The sequence below is a fragment of the Schistocerca gregaria genome, chromosome 5 (genome assembly GCF_023897955.1).
Source record: "Schistocerca gregaria isolate iqSchGreg1 chromosome 5, iqSchGreg1.2, whole genome shotgun sequence".
In the NCBI taxonomy this organism is placed as follows: Eukaryota; Metazoa; Arthropoda; class Insecta; order Orthoptera; family Acrididae; genus Schistocerca; species Schistocerca gregaria.
The window spans coordinates 45,295,378-45,310,667 of record NC_064924.1 but is presented as its reverse complement, the minus strand read 5'-3'; the positions used below and the strand labels follow the sequence as shown (position 1 = coordinate 45,310,667).

Here is a 15,290-nt window from a genome sequence, read left to right as displayed (position 1 = left end):
TCAACTTGCATACCCCCCACCCCTCTCATCTCAACACCTAGCAGCACACCATGCTGTCCCTTACACTTCCATAGGCAGCACTACAGCATCTTCTCCCACCCTTATGCTGGTATTCCTGTCCATCCCTACTCCAGACTTCTGTGTCTACACTACTCACTTTCAGTGCTCAGAAATGACAGAGGCCGTGTGTGTGTGTGTGTGTGTGTGTGTGTGTGTGTGTGTGTGTGTGTGTGTGTGTGTGTGTGTGTGTGTTCTACTTATCAGGAAGGACTTCGTCCGAAAGCTTAAATATTTCTATTTTTCTTTCTGTTGTGCCTGTCTGCAACAACACCTCTTCTATGTAGTGAGTAGGAATCTAACCTTCCCATATTGTTGTTAATGTCTACTTTTCATGTTTGTTTATTTTAATTAGCTTTGTTGACAGTTTATTGCAGTGAAACTTGGTACTGTTATCTCAAAATAAACTTGGAGAATCTTCCTCTCACAGAGCTGAACATTTCAGAAACTAAACTATAAAAAAAAATTGAATTGTGAGAATGTTTCTCATTGACTGTCCATGTACTACCTCTGCATAACACAGGTATTTCGTGTGGTGTTGTCTTGAGTAGCCATGAGAGACTTATCTAGTATGGCTGCCAGTAGTGTAGATTTTTCTCTGTCTTGCCTTAGCAGTCGGTTGCCCGGGGTACACCATCTTGGAGGTTGTCTACTTGTTGCAACATAGTGCCCACATGAGGAAGTTGGATCTACACCTGAAAAAGTCAGTGAGGATTATTAAGGGCACATTAAAATCCACCCTGATCTCCTGGCTGCATACCATCAGCAACATCCCATCACCTGAATTATAGTGCCAAGAAGCAATAGATCAAGAATGGAGGAAAACTACATCACCCCAACTACCCACCAGACTTCCCAATTCACACTGTCTTAAACAACCCTCCCCCAGGCCACTTAGAATCTCACAGTCCACTGTGGGATACTGGAAGGAATGATGTTAAGTTCGACATTAAAGAAGAGTGGCGCAAGAGGTGGAATGCTGCAACAATAGCACATTGATGTATCAAAGATCCAACTGCCAGCCTACCAGGATTTCATCTGCAGACAAGGGAGTGGACAAGGCTAAACAGAATAAGAACTGGCCAAGCCAGGTGCAATGTTGTGGTGCATAAGTGGAGACTCGGAGATTCTCCAACCTGTGATTGTGGGGCCCAAGAACAAACTGTTCAACATATTGTTAGAGACTGTCCTCAGAGGAAGTATCCTGGACCATATAGTGACTTCATTAATGCTACTCCCTCTCCTGTTAGTTGGCTTCAATCATTAGATTTTGAACGACGATAAAATGTATCTACCTTTCTTAACTTGCAATTATATCAGTCAAAGTAATCAGTAATATTAAGTTAGTAATTTTGCACAATTTAAAAATATGTATAAAATTTGTGCCATAAATTAAAACTAAAGTATATGTAAGTACTTAACCACATGTAAAATTAAGCTTTATGTACTTTTCATTGTTTGCTGTTGTTGCCATACAATAAATAAAACACACACATGTATTTTAACTTTACATTAAACTAGTGCAACAGCATGGCAATTGAATAGGTGTAATTGCTTGTCATTTATTATCATTATTATTATTATTATTATTATTATTATTATTATTTGCAGTTTGATAGTCATGTTGTTGAAGCTCTAAAAACTGAGATGTATGCAGCTTTGGAAGCAGCTAACAAGACAGAAATGAAGGAAATAAAAGGTTTAGAAGAAAGGCTTTTTGGACTAGAGCAGCTTATGTTTGAGGCCAAAAGAATAGTCCAGGAACAAACAGATTTGGCACAGGTACAGTGTATTCATTTACTTACCTGGTATGTATAACATGGTTGCGAATGACATGCCTTACCTCTGCATTAAGAGTGTAACTGGTGTATAGAGTGTGAGCTGTGGGGTGACAACATACTCATGGAAAATTTGGAAAAGCGCATAACACAGTGTTAACTGTAATATGTATTGCACAGCATTGAAATTTAAAGAATGTTAAAAGCTACTGTAGGTTTTTAGTCTGTAAAGAATACAATTAGCTTTTTTGGCAGATTATTTCATACAATATCTTTTATGCATTTTTTTTTTGTTCATCAGATGCAACAACTGAATATGGTTTTGATTCATATTGTATCATCTGCATAATCTCTTTGTTTATATTATCCTGTGTGTCACATGCACCGAGATCATTATTCTTCATGTTCTTCTCCTTCACTACTTTTGAAACGTACATATTTACATTTATCTGTTACATTTTCTTTATCGGAGTCATTCTCCTAGAAATTCTTAATAATGATCAGACTGATGCTTTTCCATGTTAGGCCTACTGAATAGGCAACAGTCTTCAGATTTATAGATTTCAAGAAAATTTTCCTGTCCACACATGAATTTAGTATTGAAGTAAGCAGTTCATGGTGATAATAAGCGTTCATGCTTTGTTTGGTGCCCAAATTCTGAAGCTGAATGAATGAGGTTGTGCTTTTAGTACATAAACAAAGTTTCTGTTTCCTCCATCTTCTTACTACAGCATTTCAGCAGGTGGATGAGCAGTGTTAAAGTATTAGTAAAGCTCCTTTCAGTTTAAGTGAATGCCGGTGCTTTCTCACTGACGGAGCAAACTATTGTTGAAATAACTTCATGAAGGTGTTGCATGTTATCCAGATTCTTTCTTTCAGTGCATGTAAGTGAACTATGGTGAATATGTTTACATGGCTTCAGTCGTTTTGGGCTTTTACTTCTGCCCATGCAGTGTGGTTTCAGATTGTTGCTACCCAATTGATTTATGATAATAGGATAGCAATTCTGTTTCTATTCATTTTGAAATCCATCTTATTTGCTGAATGTCTGACGTTGATGATCACTGGAAAGTCAGTAATAAAGTGTTGTTTCTTGATATAGTTACACCCTTGTTTATTTAAGTGCTCATCTCCCAATTATTTTGTGTAGAGTTTCAGGAAATTTTAAAGCAGATTCACCATTTGAAAGACTTTCCTTCTCCTTCAATGCTTGTTCAGTTACATCACATACTGAGATTTCCACATTGAAAACCATATGTAGCAACCAATTTGTTGCCACATATATCAAAGTGAAATTTTTCAGCTTGTGCTCTAGTAATTGACCCAGAAAGTGGCATGTATTCACTTTAAAAACAAAACAAAAAAAAAAAAACACCTTTAAAAGGCAATCATTAAGTTCATTGTCTCATTACCAATTCAGTTGTCTCCTGGTTGTTCCGTCGGGTACAAAGCTTTCGTTTTTAAACTTGCTTTTGTATCACCATTCTTCAGTCAGTATATCATCCACAGAATTTGCTTTTCGTTTCTGTGATGTAACAAGTGCACAGAAATTGAGAGTCTGAATAACATATGATGTACACACATTTGTGTTCATTTAGATTTTTGTCAACAATTATTGTAAAGTCAGTTTTTTGAATGCTCGTCAGTGTTAACTGTGAGACGTGTACTAAGTTTTGTCCAGTGCCAATTCTGATATAATGATAATAGTAAGATAAATCAGGGTTGAATTTTGTTACCTCTCCCTTTTGGTTACTGTATCCAAGGCTTGAAGGTTACAGGGGTAAATGATATAAGGGAACACAACGTGTGGAGTAAAATAAGATTTTTACACCCTATTGAATCTAAATCCACAATGTATTGGACTTTTACTGTATCCATTAATGTGTGGTAACACAGATAAGGTGAAGCGTATCTGTAAGTGAAGGATCTGGTTGGGGATAGGTGCTCGTTATAGAGGAACCCATAAAAATTATGTACCTATTGACATGGAAAGTGGGAAGACAGTATCTGGATGTACATGGAAGAAAAATGGTTGATGTATCAATGAATTGAGGTGCTGGATCTGCATATTTATGATCATTTAATAAATATTAACACTTCTGACATATTCATCTGTTGCACAATGGATACCAATAGGACATATAATGGGAGTTGGCAAGGGAGTATGTAAGGATGTGTTCTGTTAAAAATATCATGTTTACTCAACACAATTGAACAAACTAAACAACTAATAAATGACTGATTGTTGCTGTTCTTCATAACGCTCATGGTTGAGTTACAAAATTACATATCCAACTGCATCTTGGAGACTCCAGCAGGAAAGATCAGAGGAATTTTTCAGTGGTAACATTCACTCACATATACACACGTCATAGAGATTAAGAACAAATGTAAGAATAAAGAAAAACCAGTATGCACCTGTTTAGCAAACAGTTGTTCCCTTGGGTGGAGTGTGCGAAGCAACTGAAGAAGAATTCATTGATAAAAGTAAACTGTTTATAATTGCACCATAGATGAAATTCTGGAACTAATTTGGAAGATATACCCTGACAATCAGTAACTGTGACATGTAAAGATTCTCACAATCTGCGAAGACATGGTCATCACAAACAAAAATTGTGCACAAAATGAGTCATAAAATTCAGAATAACAAAACAAATTGGACAGGATAAGTTACTGTGAGACACGATCTGTGAGCTTAAGGCTCTCAGATCCATTAAATCTGTACTTAACACATGCTGAGACAACAAAGACATGTGGAGAACAGATTACAAACTGAAATTGAAATTAGCAAAGTTTCAGAAATCTGTTCAGTTATACTATACTCGGGAGATAACCAACGAACTAAATCAGACTGAACTGAGGAGAAACATCACGCGTCCACATTTGAACAAAGGTAAAACAGAGCAATAGCTGTCATGCATGGCTAAGTGCAACTGCTTATAGTATTCTGGAATTAGCGAGAAAAATTCTGTATACCACTCAACGAGCAATAAGCGATGAGAGCAAGATGTTAATTTTTACTGGAGCTGAAATCTACAAAAATAAGACGTTAAATTTACTATGAATAGGCACCCTCACACTTAGTAGCTGTTGCATGCTTTGCGCCTCCCATAGCACTGCTGAACACTTTTGGAATCAATGCGTTCTGTTTCTCCAGAAGTGCCTAGAGCTCCCATTGTGTGGTGCCAACTTCTACAAAAGCTTCGCCCAAGACGAACAGAAACTTCCTTGTCACCTGGTACGTGCTTTATAGGGTTAGCTATCCTGCAACAGTAGCAAACAACTGTTACTCCAACAAATCTACATATTGCAATTTATCTTGTACACTATTTCATGCATTTCATTCATCAGGTGAGAGGAGGAAAGGATGTATACGCTGACATAATTGCACATAAACGTATTGAATATGCATGTAGGGCTCTGATAATTACCAAAAATCTTAGAGCACAGTTAGTGCCCAGAACTAAGGTGCCAGAGATGGGGACATTAAGCAAAATCATTAAGAGGCTCATGTAAAGACCCGACCCTTCAGTGGAACAAGCTTAATGTGTTATTTACTATCATAAATGTGTTGTTCACGGTTAGAAACAGATAAAATATGGATGTTGTTATTAATTATAGAAACTGCCTGAGAGACAGCATAAACATTGTGTTTGAATTACCAAGGGGCAAAAAACACAAATATGAATTATAAAACAAAGAATGGTTTAATTCATTATGTGCAAAAAATAAACACTGACTATGGTGACTGGAGTCGAACAAGACCGAGAATGACTTGCAAATACGTGGAGACTGGCCGAGGACATGAACAGTGAGCTGTCAGAGAGTAAACAGGTGGCCAACAAGAAGGGAAAGAGACAATGGAGGTGACGCGGCGGTATAAACAGAGATTGAAAACCTAAGACTTACCAAATCCAGCACCAAAGAAAGAAGCATGCTGAGATCAGTACAGTAACGCAGTAAAATAAAGACTGACTGGCTGGGAGGCTGCACTGCCGGCATTAAAGAGCAGCCTCCAGTGCACCTAGAGAATAAAAATGTTGTTAAAAAAAGTTCAAGTTGCTTTATTTGAAATTATCTCACATTGAGTTAATATGGTGTTGAAGGGAAGAGCCTTACATGTGGGTCATCGATTTTGATAAAGTTTCCCGAGAATGGTCTGTATTGAAAATAGACAGACATGTGCCTTGGGTTACACATTATATGTATTTAAATAAAATAGAAAGAAACTTCCACACGGGAAAAATATATTAAAAACAAAGATTCCAAGACTTACCAAGCGGGAAAGCGCCGGCAGACAGGCACATGAACAAAACACACAAACACACACACAGAATTACGAGCTTTCGCAACTGGCAGTTGCTTCGTCAGGAAAGAGGGAAGGAGAGGGAAAAATGAAAGGATGTGGGTTTTAAGGGAGAGGGTAAGGAGTCATTCCAATCCCGGGAGCGGAAAGACTTCCCTTAGGGGAAAAAAAGGACAGGTGTACACTCGCACACACACACACACACACACACACACACACACACACACACACACACACACACACACACACACACACCACACACATATCCATCCGCACATACACAGACACAAGCAGACATATTTAAAGGCAATTTGATGCATTATGTGTGTCCGTGCAATGGTATTGTTTCATCTCCGATGTTGAGCAGTTGTTCGGAGAATGATAGTGGCAATGGATCGTTTTGCAGTTGAACACGTACATTTGTGTTAAGACATAATGTACTGACATTTCGCCATAGATAAGATTGTTTCATACATGCATTAATTTCATCCGCATATGTAGCGCGTGGAAAGACCGGGCAATGGCTGTCTAAAATCACCGGACAGCAGCAGTTAGACACCAGAAAGCCTAGTGTTATCATTTAGATCTTTCATCATTCTATCGAGAGCTTCAAGTGAATGCTTGTGGGTCATAGTGCATTCATCCCAGACAATAATTTTGCATTTTTGCAAACCTTTAGCCATACCGGAATGCTTTTTTTTAGTTGCACACTGTGTCTGGATTTGTGTGAATGTTCAACGGCAACTTGAGTCCGTCCGCCATCAAGCAAAGTGGCTGCGATACCTGCTGAAGCAATTGCTAACACAATATGGTTTTGTGATCGAATGCGCGCAAGTATGAGTGAGATGAGAAACGTTTTTCCAGTGCCACCTTGTGTGCTGCAAATGACATATTAATTCCGTCGTAAACATTCTTTTGTTCGTCAGAGTGTAGTTGCTCATTGTTTTCAACGAAAGTAGCTAAAGAGACTGTACTGAACTGTTGTTCGCGCTGAATCTCCCTGTTAATGGTGTCTGTTGCTGGACGGTCAGGTGAGGGCATACCAAAATGAATGAGTGGCATATTCGAAATCAGAATTTAAATGTGTAACAGCAGGGTCTCTTCCGTGTATCGGAAAACCCAAAATACACCTAATTGCCTAATTGGTGCTGATGTATCGGCACATTTGATACCGTGTTATTTCATCGTTTTCGTTAATATTGAGAACAGCAAATACAGCCATATCACTGCCCTTACGGACATATTTGCATATATATTTTATGGACTTCACCGAACTGCACAGCTCAATGTTAATGTGTGCTTTGTGGATTTTACACAGCAATGATGAATACAGAACCACCCAGTGATTGTCAGAGTCAACTGTTGTACCGTTTGACGTGGGTAATTGATGTGATTGACCATCATGGTCAGTGCCTCCACGACAATACAATAGATAAGTATCGATATTAGTGATTGTATCATTTATACAATTTTTTGGAAAACGTTTCATACATTTTCCCTTGTCCATGCACGGCGCCGCCATGTGTATAGCACCACATGGACCATGGATCATGTTCGCGGTAACAATCTCATACAATTCTTGATCAATATTCCGATCCGGAATTTCTGCTCAGATTGTTTTATCAATTTCTTCAGACTATATTTTGTCGACCAACCAAATCAAAATATGCGAGTGTGACAAACCTCGTTTTTGCCATTCAACAGAATACAGCCACCAGCAATGTGTTTTGCCAAATACAGAGGAATGTATAATCAAGTTCATCAACGATTTTAACTTTTATCTGAAGACATGTGCAGTGATATCGTGCCGATCTATTTCAATTTGAGCTGGCAATAACGCAATTTTAATTTCATCCCATTTTGTATTACACGCAAATGTAATGAGCGAAACTGGTTGTCCGTACATGCGCACAAAAGTCATGACGTCTTGAATATATTCTTGCATATGACATTGGCTACCAATATATGATGGAAGAATATATGAAGTGCCGATGTCGTTGATATTAGTTATTCCATCTGCATTACCGACATTGTATCACACAAATGAATGTATTCCTCAGCTCGAAGTTTTGCTTGATTATACCTGATGTGTCGTAATCGCTCGCTTTCAATTTTCGCATACATATCAACGATATTGATGAAACAGCTGGCGGCATTGGAGAATATTACTGTCTTCATGGGCACGAATCATCAACTGATATGCATAGAAGTTCATCGTGCTCACGTTCTTACTGGTTTCTGCACCTGCAAAGTAAAAATATAATTAAGACAAAAAGAAATTAATTGTGCATGAAAATAAAATAGTAGGTAATGACATGTGTAGATTGTACCTCTTGCTGGATTTCTGTGTTTGATATTTAAATGATATCCATCTTCTTCTTCCCAAAATATCAATGGATATTGCAAAGCATCGTAAGAGCGATGGCTGTATGCACTGTGTTATCTTTGCGTCGTCAACCATAACAACTGCAACTTCATTAATGGTCGGTGCATTATATCGGCTCGCATGCTGCCCAGATGGTACTTAGTCTGCTTTGATGACGATCGTATAGTTGTCGTTCTGCAGTCTGTTTGAAACGGTATTGAACAACTGGATCAACTGGTTGTGATTCTGTAAAAACGGTTCTAAAATACCCCCAACTTCTCCCTCCTCCATCTGCTCGATGTGGTTGTACTGGCAGCGTGCATTTATTTGCTGCTCCTCATCACCCATGAAGTAGATTTGCAGGCATCGGCATTAAAGAACCAATTTAATGATACACTTGGCCCTGAATCTTAAACACAATTGGAAATTGCGACCATCCTCATTCTGAACAATTTTTGTTGCTCCAAATGATGCATTTGAAAGCACGAATTGAATTTGTGAATTTTACGCAAAAACAATTTAGACTGAGATATAGCTCCAGCCAATAGTGTTTTCAATGGTTCTGGCGGCGAATTCAATGGTGGCAATACAACTTTTCCAGACGTGCAGCAGAAACCGGCCGATTCACCTTTGTATTTGAGTGCATGACAGTGTTGGCATTGTTTGTTCATAGCACCAAATACAATTGTGAATGTGATGTCCGACTCATATTCAAACGCAAGGCGAAGAAGTGATGCACGTGTCAATGCGCGATACACTTGGAAACGCTGTTCTACAAGTGTTCTGAATGAATGTGTCGGTGACTCATTGACAGGCCAGTCTTTGTCTCAATGCTTTAGCTTGAAGGCATTTGTGGCGTTGCTCTTGACTTTCATTAGCACGTCTGAGGCCTGGTTTCTTAAACTTTCATTGTCAGTGAATTGATCTTCGCCGATCTATTTAACCAAGTAATAGTGAATTCCAAGTCCGTGGACCAAATTTTCCAGGCCTCCACTTGAACGCATACACAAAAATTCATTCAAGTCGATCCTGCTGTTTAGTTGCAGTATAGATAAATAACCTAGATACCGACTGCAGCACCATCTGCCAGACTGATTTGTGAATCTAAACCATCCAGGGCGCCACCTAAACGCATACAAAAAAATTCATTCAACTCGGTCCAGCCATTTAGGAGTAGTTCAGTGATATACACGCGTACAGTAGAATTTATATATATAAAGATTTTGTTCATAATAGAGGGAAACATTCCACATGTGAAAAATATATCTAAAAACAAAGATGATGTGACTTACCAAACGAAAGTGCTGGCAGGTTGATAGACACACAAACAAACACAAACATACACACAAAATTCCAGCTTTCGCAACCAACGGTTGCTTCATCAGGAAAGAGGGAAAGAGAGGGAAAGACGAAAGGATGTGGGTTTTAAGGGGGAGGGTAAGGAGGAGGAAACAAACAGATCTCCCGAGCAATACATTCCTCCCCATGCAACAACAATATTCCTACCCTCAGACCACACAGAAGCATCCCCCTTGTCACCCAATATTATCCTGGCCTCGAATACATCAATAAATTACTCTGCCAGGGATATGACTTTCTCAAGTCAACCCCTGAAATGAGATCATCCCTTGACAAAATTCTCCCCACACCACCCAGAGTTGCCTTTCGTCGTCCCCCTAACCTCCGTAACATCCTTGTTAAACCCTGCAATATTCCCAGACTACCTTCTCTACCCAGCGGTTCCTACCCCTGTAACCGACCCCGCTGCAAAACCTGCCCCTTGCATCCCCCCACAACCACCTACTCCAGCCCCGCTACTGGCAAAACATACACAATTCAAGGCAGGGCCACGTGTGAGACTACACATGTCATTTATCAGCTGACATGCCTGCACTGCACAGCCTTTTACATTGGTATGACAACAACTAAACTGGCTGAGCGCATGAACGGACACAGACGAACTGTCCGCCTAGGAGATGTCCAATACCCAGTAGCGGAGCATGCCCTCCAGCATAATTCTAGGGACCTAGGAACCTGGTACACCATATGTGCCATTTGGCTTCTCCCACCCAACACCAGTCCCTCTGAACTGCAGAGATGGGAACTTGCACTCCAGCACATCCTTTCATCCCGCCATCCCCCTGGACTGAACCTACGTTAAACCACCTCACTCCCATTTACTTTTCAGTCTTCTCCTCTTTCCCTTTCCCTTTCCCTTTCCCTTTCCTCTTTAGCCATTCATGCATCTTTTCATCCTACATCTTTATACTATACACCTCTTTACTTCTGTATGCATCCTCTTTGGTTTGAAGCTGGCACAGTACCTGCAGTAGAATATCTTTGGCTTCCCTCTGACAACCATGCCTCCATCCTTGCTACCTTCCCTGTTTTCCTTTCCCTGTTGCTTCATAACCTGGGTTGTGAGTTACTAAATCCACTTTCCCTTCTTCCCTTTCTTTCCCCTCTCTCCTCCCCGATGAAGGAACATTTATTCCGAAAGCTAGGAACTTAAATTTTCGGTTGTTTTTTGTGTTTCTATCGGCTGTACTGAGCTGAGGTAAGTACTGGCCAGCCCCTCTATCTCTTTGTTAGTAATTGTTTCACATCTTTATATGATATTTTCCATTAATTAGTTAAAGTATCTTTTATGTATTTAAACATGGCATATATTCATTCACTCAAGTTTTCAAATGTCAAAACAAACATATACAGTGTAGTTCCCCTTGTAAAACCAGTGTTTTTTTGCACATGTATGTTGACATCTTTACTATTTTTTTTCCAGGCATTTTTGCAAAATCAAAACCGTGCCAGCAACTTGGGTGACCCATCCATATTGCCTGATTTATGCACATCACACAAGCGACAAATGCTTGTTATGTTGAAGAATCATCATCAGCTTCGTGACATAAAGCGAAGATGTACACGTGCAAAAGAGGAACTTAGCACAAACCTTTACCACAGGCTGCGATGGGTTATGTATGTTGAAAATCATATATATGAGGTGGATAGCAAATTTATGATTTATCATGAAAGCCTGAAGAGGTTGAGGCGCCAGTTGGAAATAGTACGGCAGATTCACCTGGCTCCACAAATGTATGTTAAGGCTGTAGGGGAAGTTGTACGCCGTCGAACATTCTCGCAGGCATTCCTCGTGGTATGTAATATTGCTACTAATACTGCTGAATATTCTGTCTCTTTTGGTGCAATGAAACCTGTCTAATAATATGACTTAACAGCAAAAGAACTTAACCAAAAAAAAAAAAAAAAAAATTATTGCATGTGAACGAAATACGTATCTGACACACACTGTATAGGCTGAGATGATATGCAAAAAAAAAGTGTTTTAAGTGTTTTTTTAATGCACTCTGCTCCTGAGCACAGTGACGTTTCAAATAAACATTATTTGAAATGTCCATTCAAGTTTCTGATAAATACCACTACCACTACCACTACCACTACTACTACTACTACTACTACTGCTGCCTCCTCCTCCTCCTCCTCCTCCTCCTCTCTTTACTTCTTTTTGTTCTTCTTCACATTCCTCAATAATTTGTTTCAACTGCATGTGGATGCAATAATAAGACCATGAATGTGTCTTAAAAAATTTTCCCAGAATTTCAAGTATGTAAAATGTTAAGAGAAGTTGTTTACTTTCCACAATTTCTTTAAGTGTGTGTTCATTTGGTCCTTGTCCTATGACAGTAACAGTCAAAATAGTGAAGCAATTATGGAAGCGAGTGCTTCAAACACCGGTCAGTGACCAGTGTTCAGGAAGAATGGAATGAAGTACACTGGAAATGGTATTCAGTACTATACAATTAAAATTACTTTGCGATTGACAGACTGCAGTGTGGCGGGCAATACTGCCAGCCACACTTCACAAGGTGCTGCTTGTAACCAACAACACAGTAAGCACAGATTGGATGGCAGCTGGCTCCTGCCCAGAGCTCATTGATACATCAGTTACTAAGTGACTTTAATGGGAGTTTTGTAACGCTCCATTATTGCTGGCTCGCACTTTGTTGTTGGCAGGTTCACATCATATTTCTAACATTGCTGTTCACATTGTCTCTCCAATATTGCTGTGCATTATATGGAACTTTGCTTGAAACTACCACTACACTTTTTGAACTCATATTCAACTGTGCTTTTTTAACCTCATAAGTGAGGGTGATTTTTAACGCAAATGCCAGAACAACATTTTAACCCTCTATCCTTCACAGATGGCTGTTTTGTTATTTCTGATTTGTCTGTGTTATCAAGGCAACAGGTTCTATAAAATCGGATGCAGACTTATGAAAAATTATCATTTGAAAAGTGAAAAAGGAATGAAAACTGACAAGGTGGTCACTTTAATTAAAATTGTATTGTGGTGGTTATCACCAATACTGACTGCTAAAATATTCGTGTTACAGATCCAAACAGTGGAGAATCCAGGAAGGAATGTAACAATACCATGTTACAGATTCGGTGTTATACCATATGTCATGCATTGTTAGAACAACTGGCAGTGTATTGCTTTGCACTGTTGGTTGGTGGGTAATTTCTTCCTTTTGTGGAAGAGTTAAAAATGTGATGCAGTGCTCCTGTAAAACAAGTAATCTTACGTTAGACACAGGCTTGCACAGAGCTCTCTGACAGTCCTCTTGCTCAGTTACTGTTCTTGTGATTCCGTGTATGCTCTCATTGATACAGTACTAAATGTGGTAACTTACTGCTGTGAATACTATCATGGGACTGCTTTACTTTTGTGAAAGACTAATTTCATGCCTGTCTGTACAGAACACATGTAATGCTCGGCTGGTTTCTGTCACAAGGATCTCCTGCTGCTATTACATATGTATTTGCTTCTACATCAACTTGAAATAGAAGGAAAATCCTCCTAATGAAAGCTTGCTGCTTGTGAACGAGGTTATTCCATGTAAAATAATCTGGTGATGTATCTATGGAGGGATCAGTCAGTTAGCTGATTGTAGTCATTGTTTGCATTGTTTTGAGAAGTTGCTGAAGTTACTTACCCATCATCTGATGAAAAATGAAGATACTATGGGATACTGACACACAGTTGTGGAACTGTTCCTGGAGTGTAGGCTTCCTTAAGTTTTGTTACCTTGAAAGTGACTTCCTTAAAAAATAGTTGCTCTTGTGGAAAGAGACTGCCTTCTGTCATGTTTTCTTGTTCTGTGAAACATCTGTAACTTTCCCGACACCTGTTCACAAGTTACATAAAGCACCATCGCATTCCGCATGGAACGCAGAATGCAATGGTACGTCCTGATTGATGTCGCTATATATCGTAATGACACAGACACACAAATTATAGAAAATGTTGTCAAATATAACACGTATACCTCACAGTGGCCAAGTGACATTCAAAACACTGTTTCTGGCCAATGCTGATGATTGCTGTGTGTGGAAGGGACACCCCTGAAGCTGATGAAACTCACATTTCGCAAGTAGTGTACTGGCAACATGTACATGTTTCACTTACATCTGTAACATGCTCCTACGGGTGTATTAGTTGTATGTGGCATGCCTCTGATGTTGGATTTAGGTTACCTGCAGACTCTACCCCTTTATTTCACTACCTGGAATGTATTTTCCAGTAGCTAAGGTTGGTGTTCCATTTTTTACCCTCTTATCACCTGGCATTTAATTCTTGCTATATCAAGTCTTCATTCCTCCCGTTCCCTCCTTTTGTCTACACATTTGTTCATGCCTTTTACATTTTGTTTTTTATTTTCCCATTTTGTGTTGTCTCCCACTGTTTGTCTCTCATTGAGTATAAGTGCATAGATATTTGGATATAATTTAGAATTTTGTATTCTGATAGTGTATTTTTTATTACTTGTACTTCAGTCTGTCAGTTTGATAACTTCATCATGCTTGAAGTATCATTTTGTTTCATAGTCTGCTCTCCTTGCGTGCGCGCACTCACACAAAAATTCAGTCAATCTCTCGACAAACTTGCACAACTGTCATACATGCTTTACGGCTTTCTGTTTGACCCTCATGGCAACTGTTCATATGAGCAATTACTTACATTTATTCAGTTGGTTCCATTGTTTATTTGCATCATTAGGCACAATTGTGGGTGCAAAAGACCTTGATTGTGACAGTAATGTTACTGTTGTTTTTGTTGTTGTTGTGGTCGTCTTCAGTCCTGAGACTGGTTTGATGCAGCTCTCCATGCTACTCTATCCTGTGAAAGCTTCTTCATCTCCCAGAACCCACTGCAACCCACATCCTTCTGAATCTGCTTAGTGTAGTCATCTCTTGGTCTCCCTCTGCGATTTTTACCCTCTACGCTGCCCTCCAATACTAAATTGGTGATCCCTTGATGCCTCAGAACATGTCCTACCAACTGATCCCTTCTTCTGGTCAAGTTGTGCCACAGACTTTTCTTTTCCCCAATCCTATTCAATACTTCCTCATTAGTTGTGTGATCTACCCATCTAATCTTCAGCATTCTTCTGTAGCACCACATTTCGAAAGCTTCTATTCTCTTCTTGTCCAAACTATTTATCGTCCATGTTTCACTTCCATACATGGCTACACACCATGCAAATACTTTCAGAAATGACTTCCTGACACCTAAATCTATACCCGATGTTAACAAATTTCTCTTCTTCAGAAACGCTTTCCTTGCCATTGCCAGTCTACATTTTATATCCTCTCTACTTCGACCATCATCAGTTATTTTACTTCCTAAATAGCAAAACTCGTTTACTACTTTAAGTGTCTCATTTCCTAATCTAATTCCCTCAGCATCACCTGACGT

The 15,290-nt window shown here is 39.3% G+C and overlaps 1 protein-coding gene across 9 annotated transcripts in view; it reads left to right on the top strand.

Annotated features, from left to right (window-relative positions):
* The window catches only part of LOC126272078 (RB1-inducible coiled-coil protein 1), a 295,670-nt gene that overhangs the window by 195,297 nt on the left and 85,083 nt on the right, over positions 1-15,290 (top strand). For all 9 annotated transcript variants that reach the window (XM_049974636.1, XM_049974639.1, XM_049974631.1 and 6 more), the window contains exons 7-8: positions 1,669-1,839; positions 11,292-11,663. In XM_049974636.1, the coding sequence (XP_049830593.1) occupies positions 1,669-1,839; positions 11,292-11,663 (543 nt within the window). The remainder of the gene's footprint in view (positions 1-1,668; positions 1,840-11,291; positions 11,664-15,290) is intronic.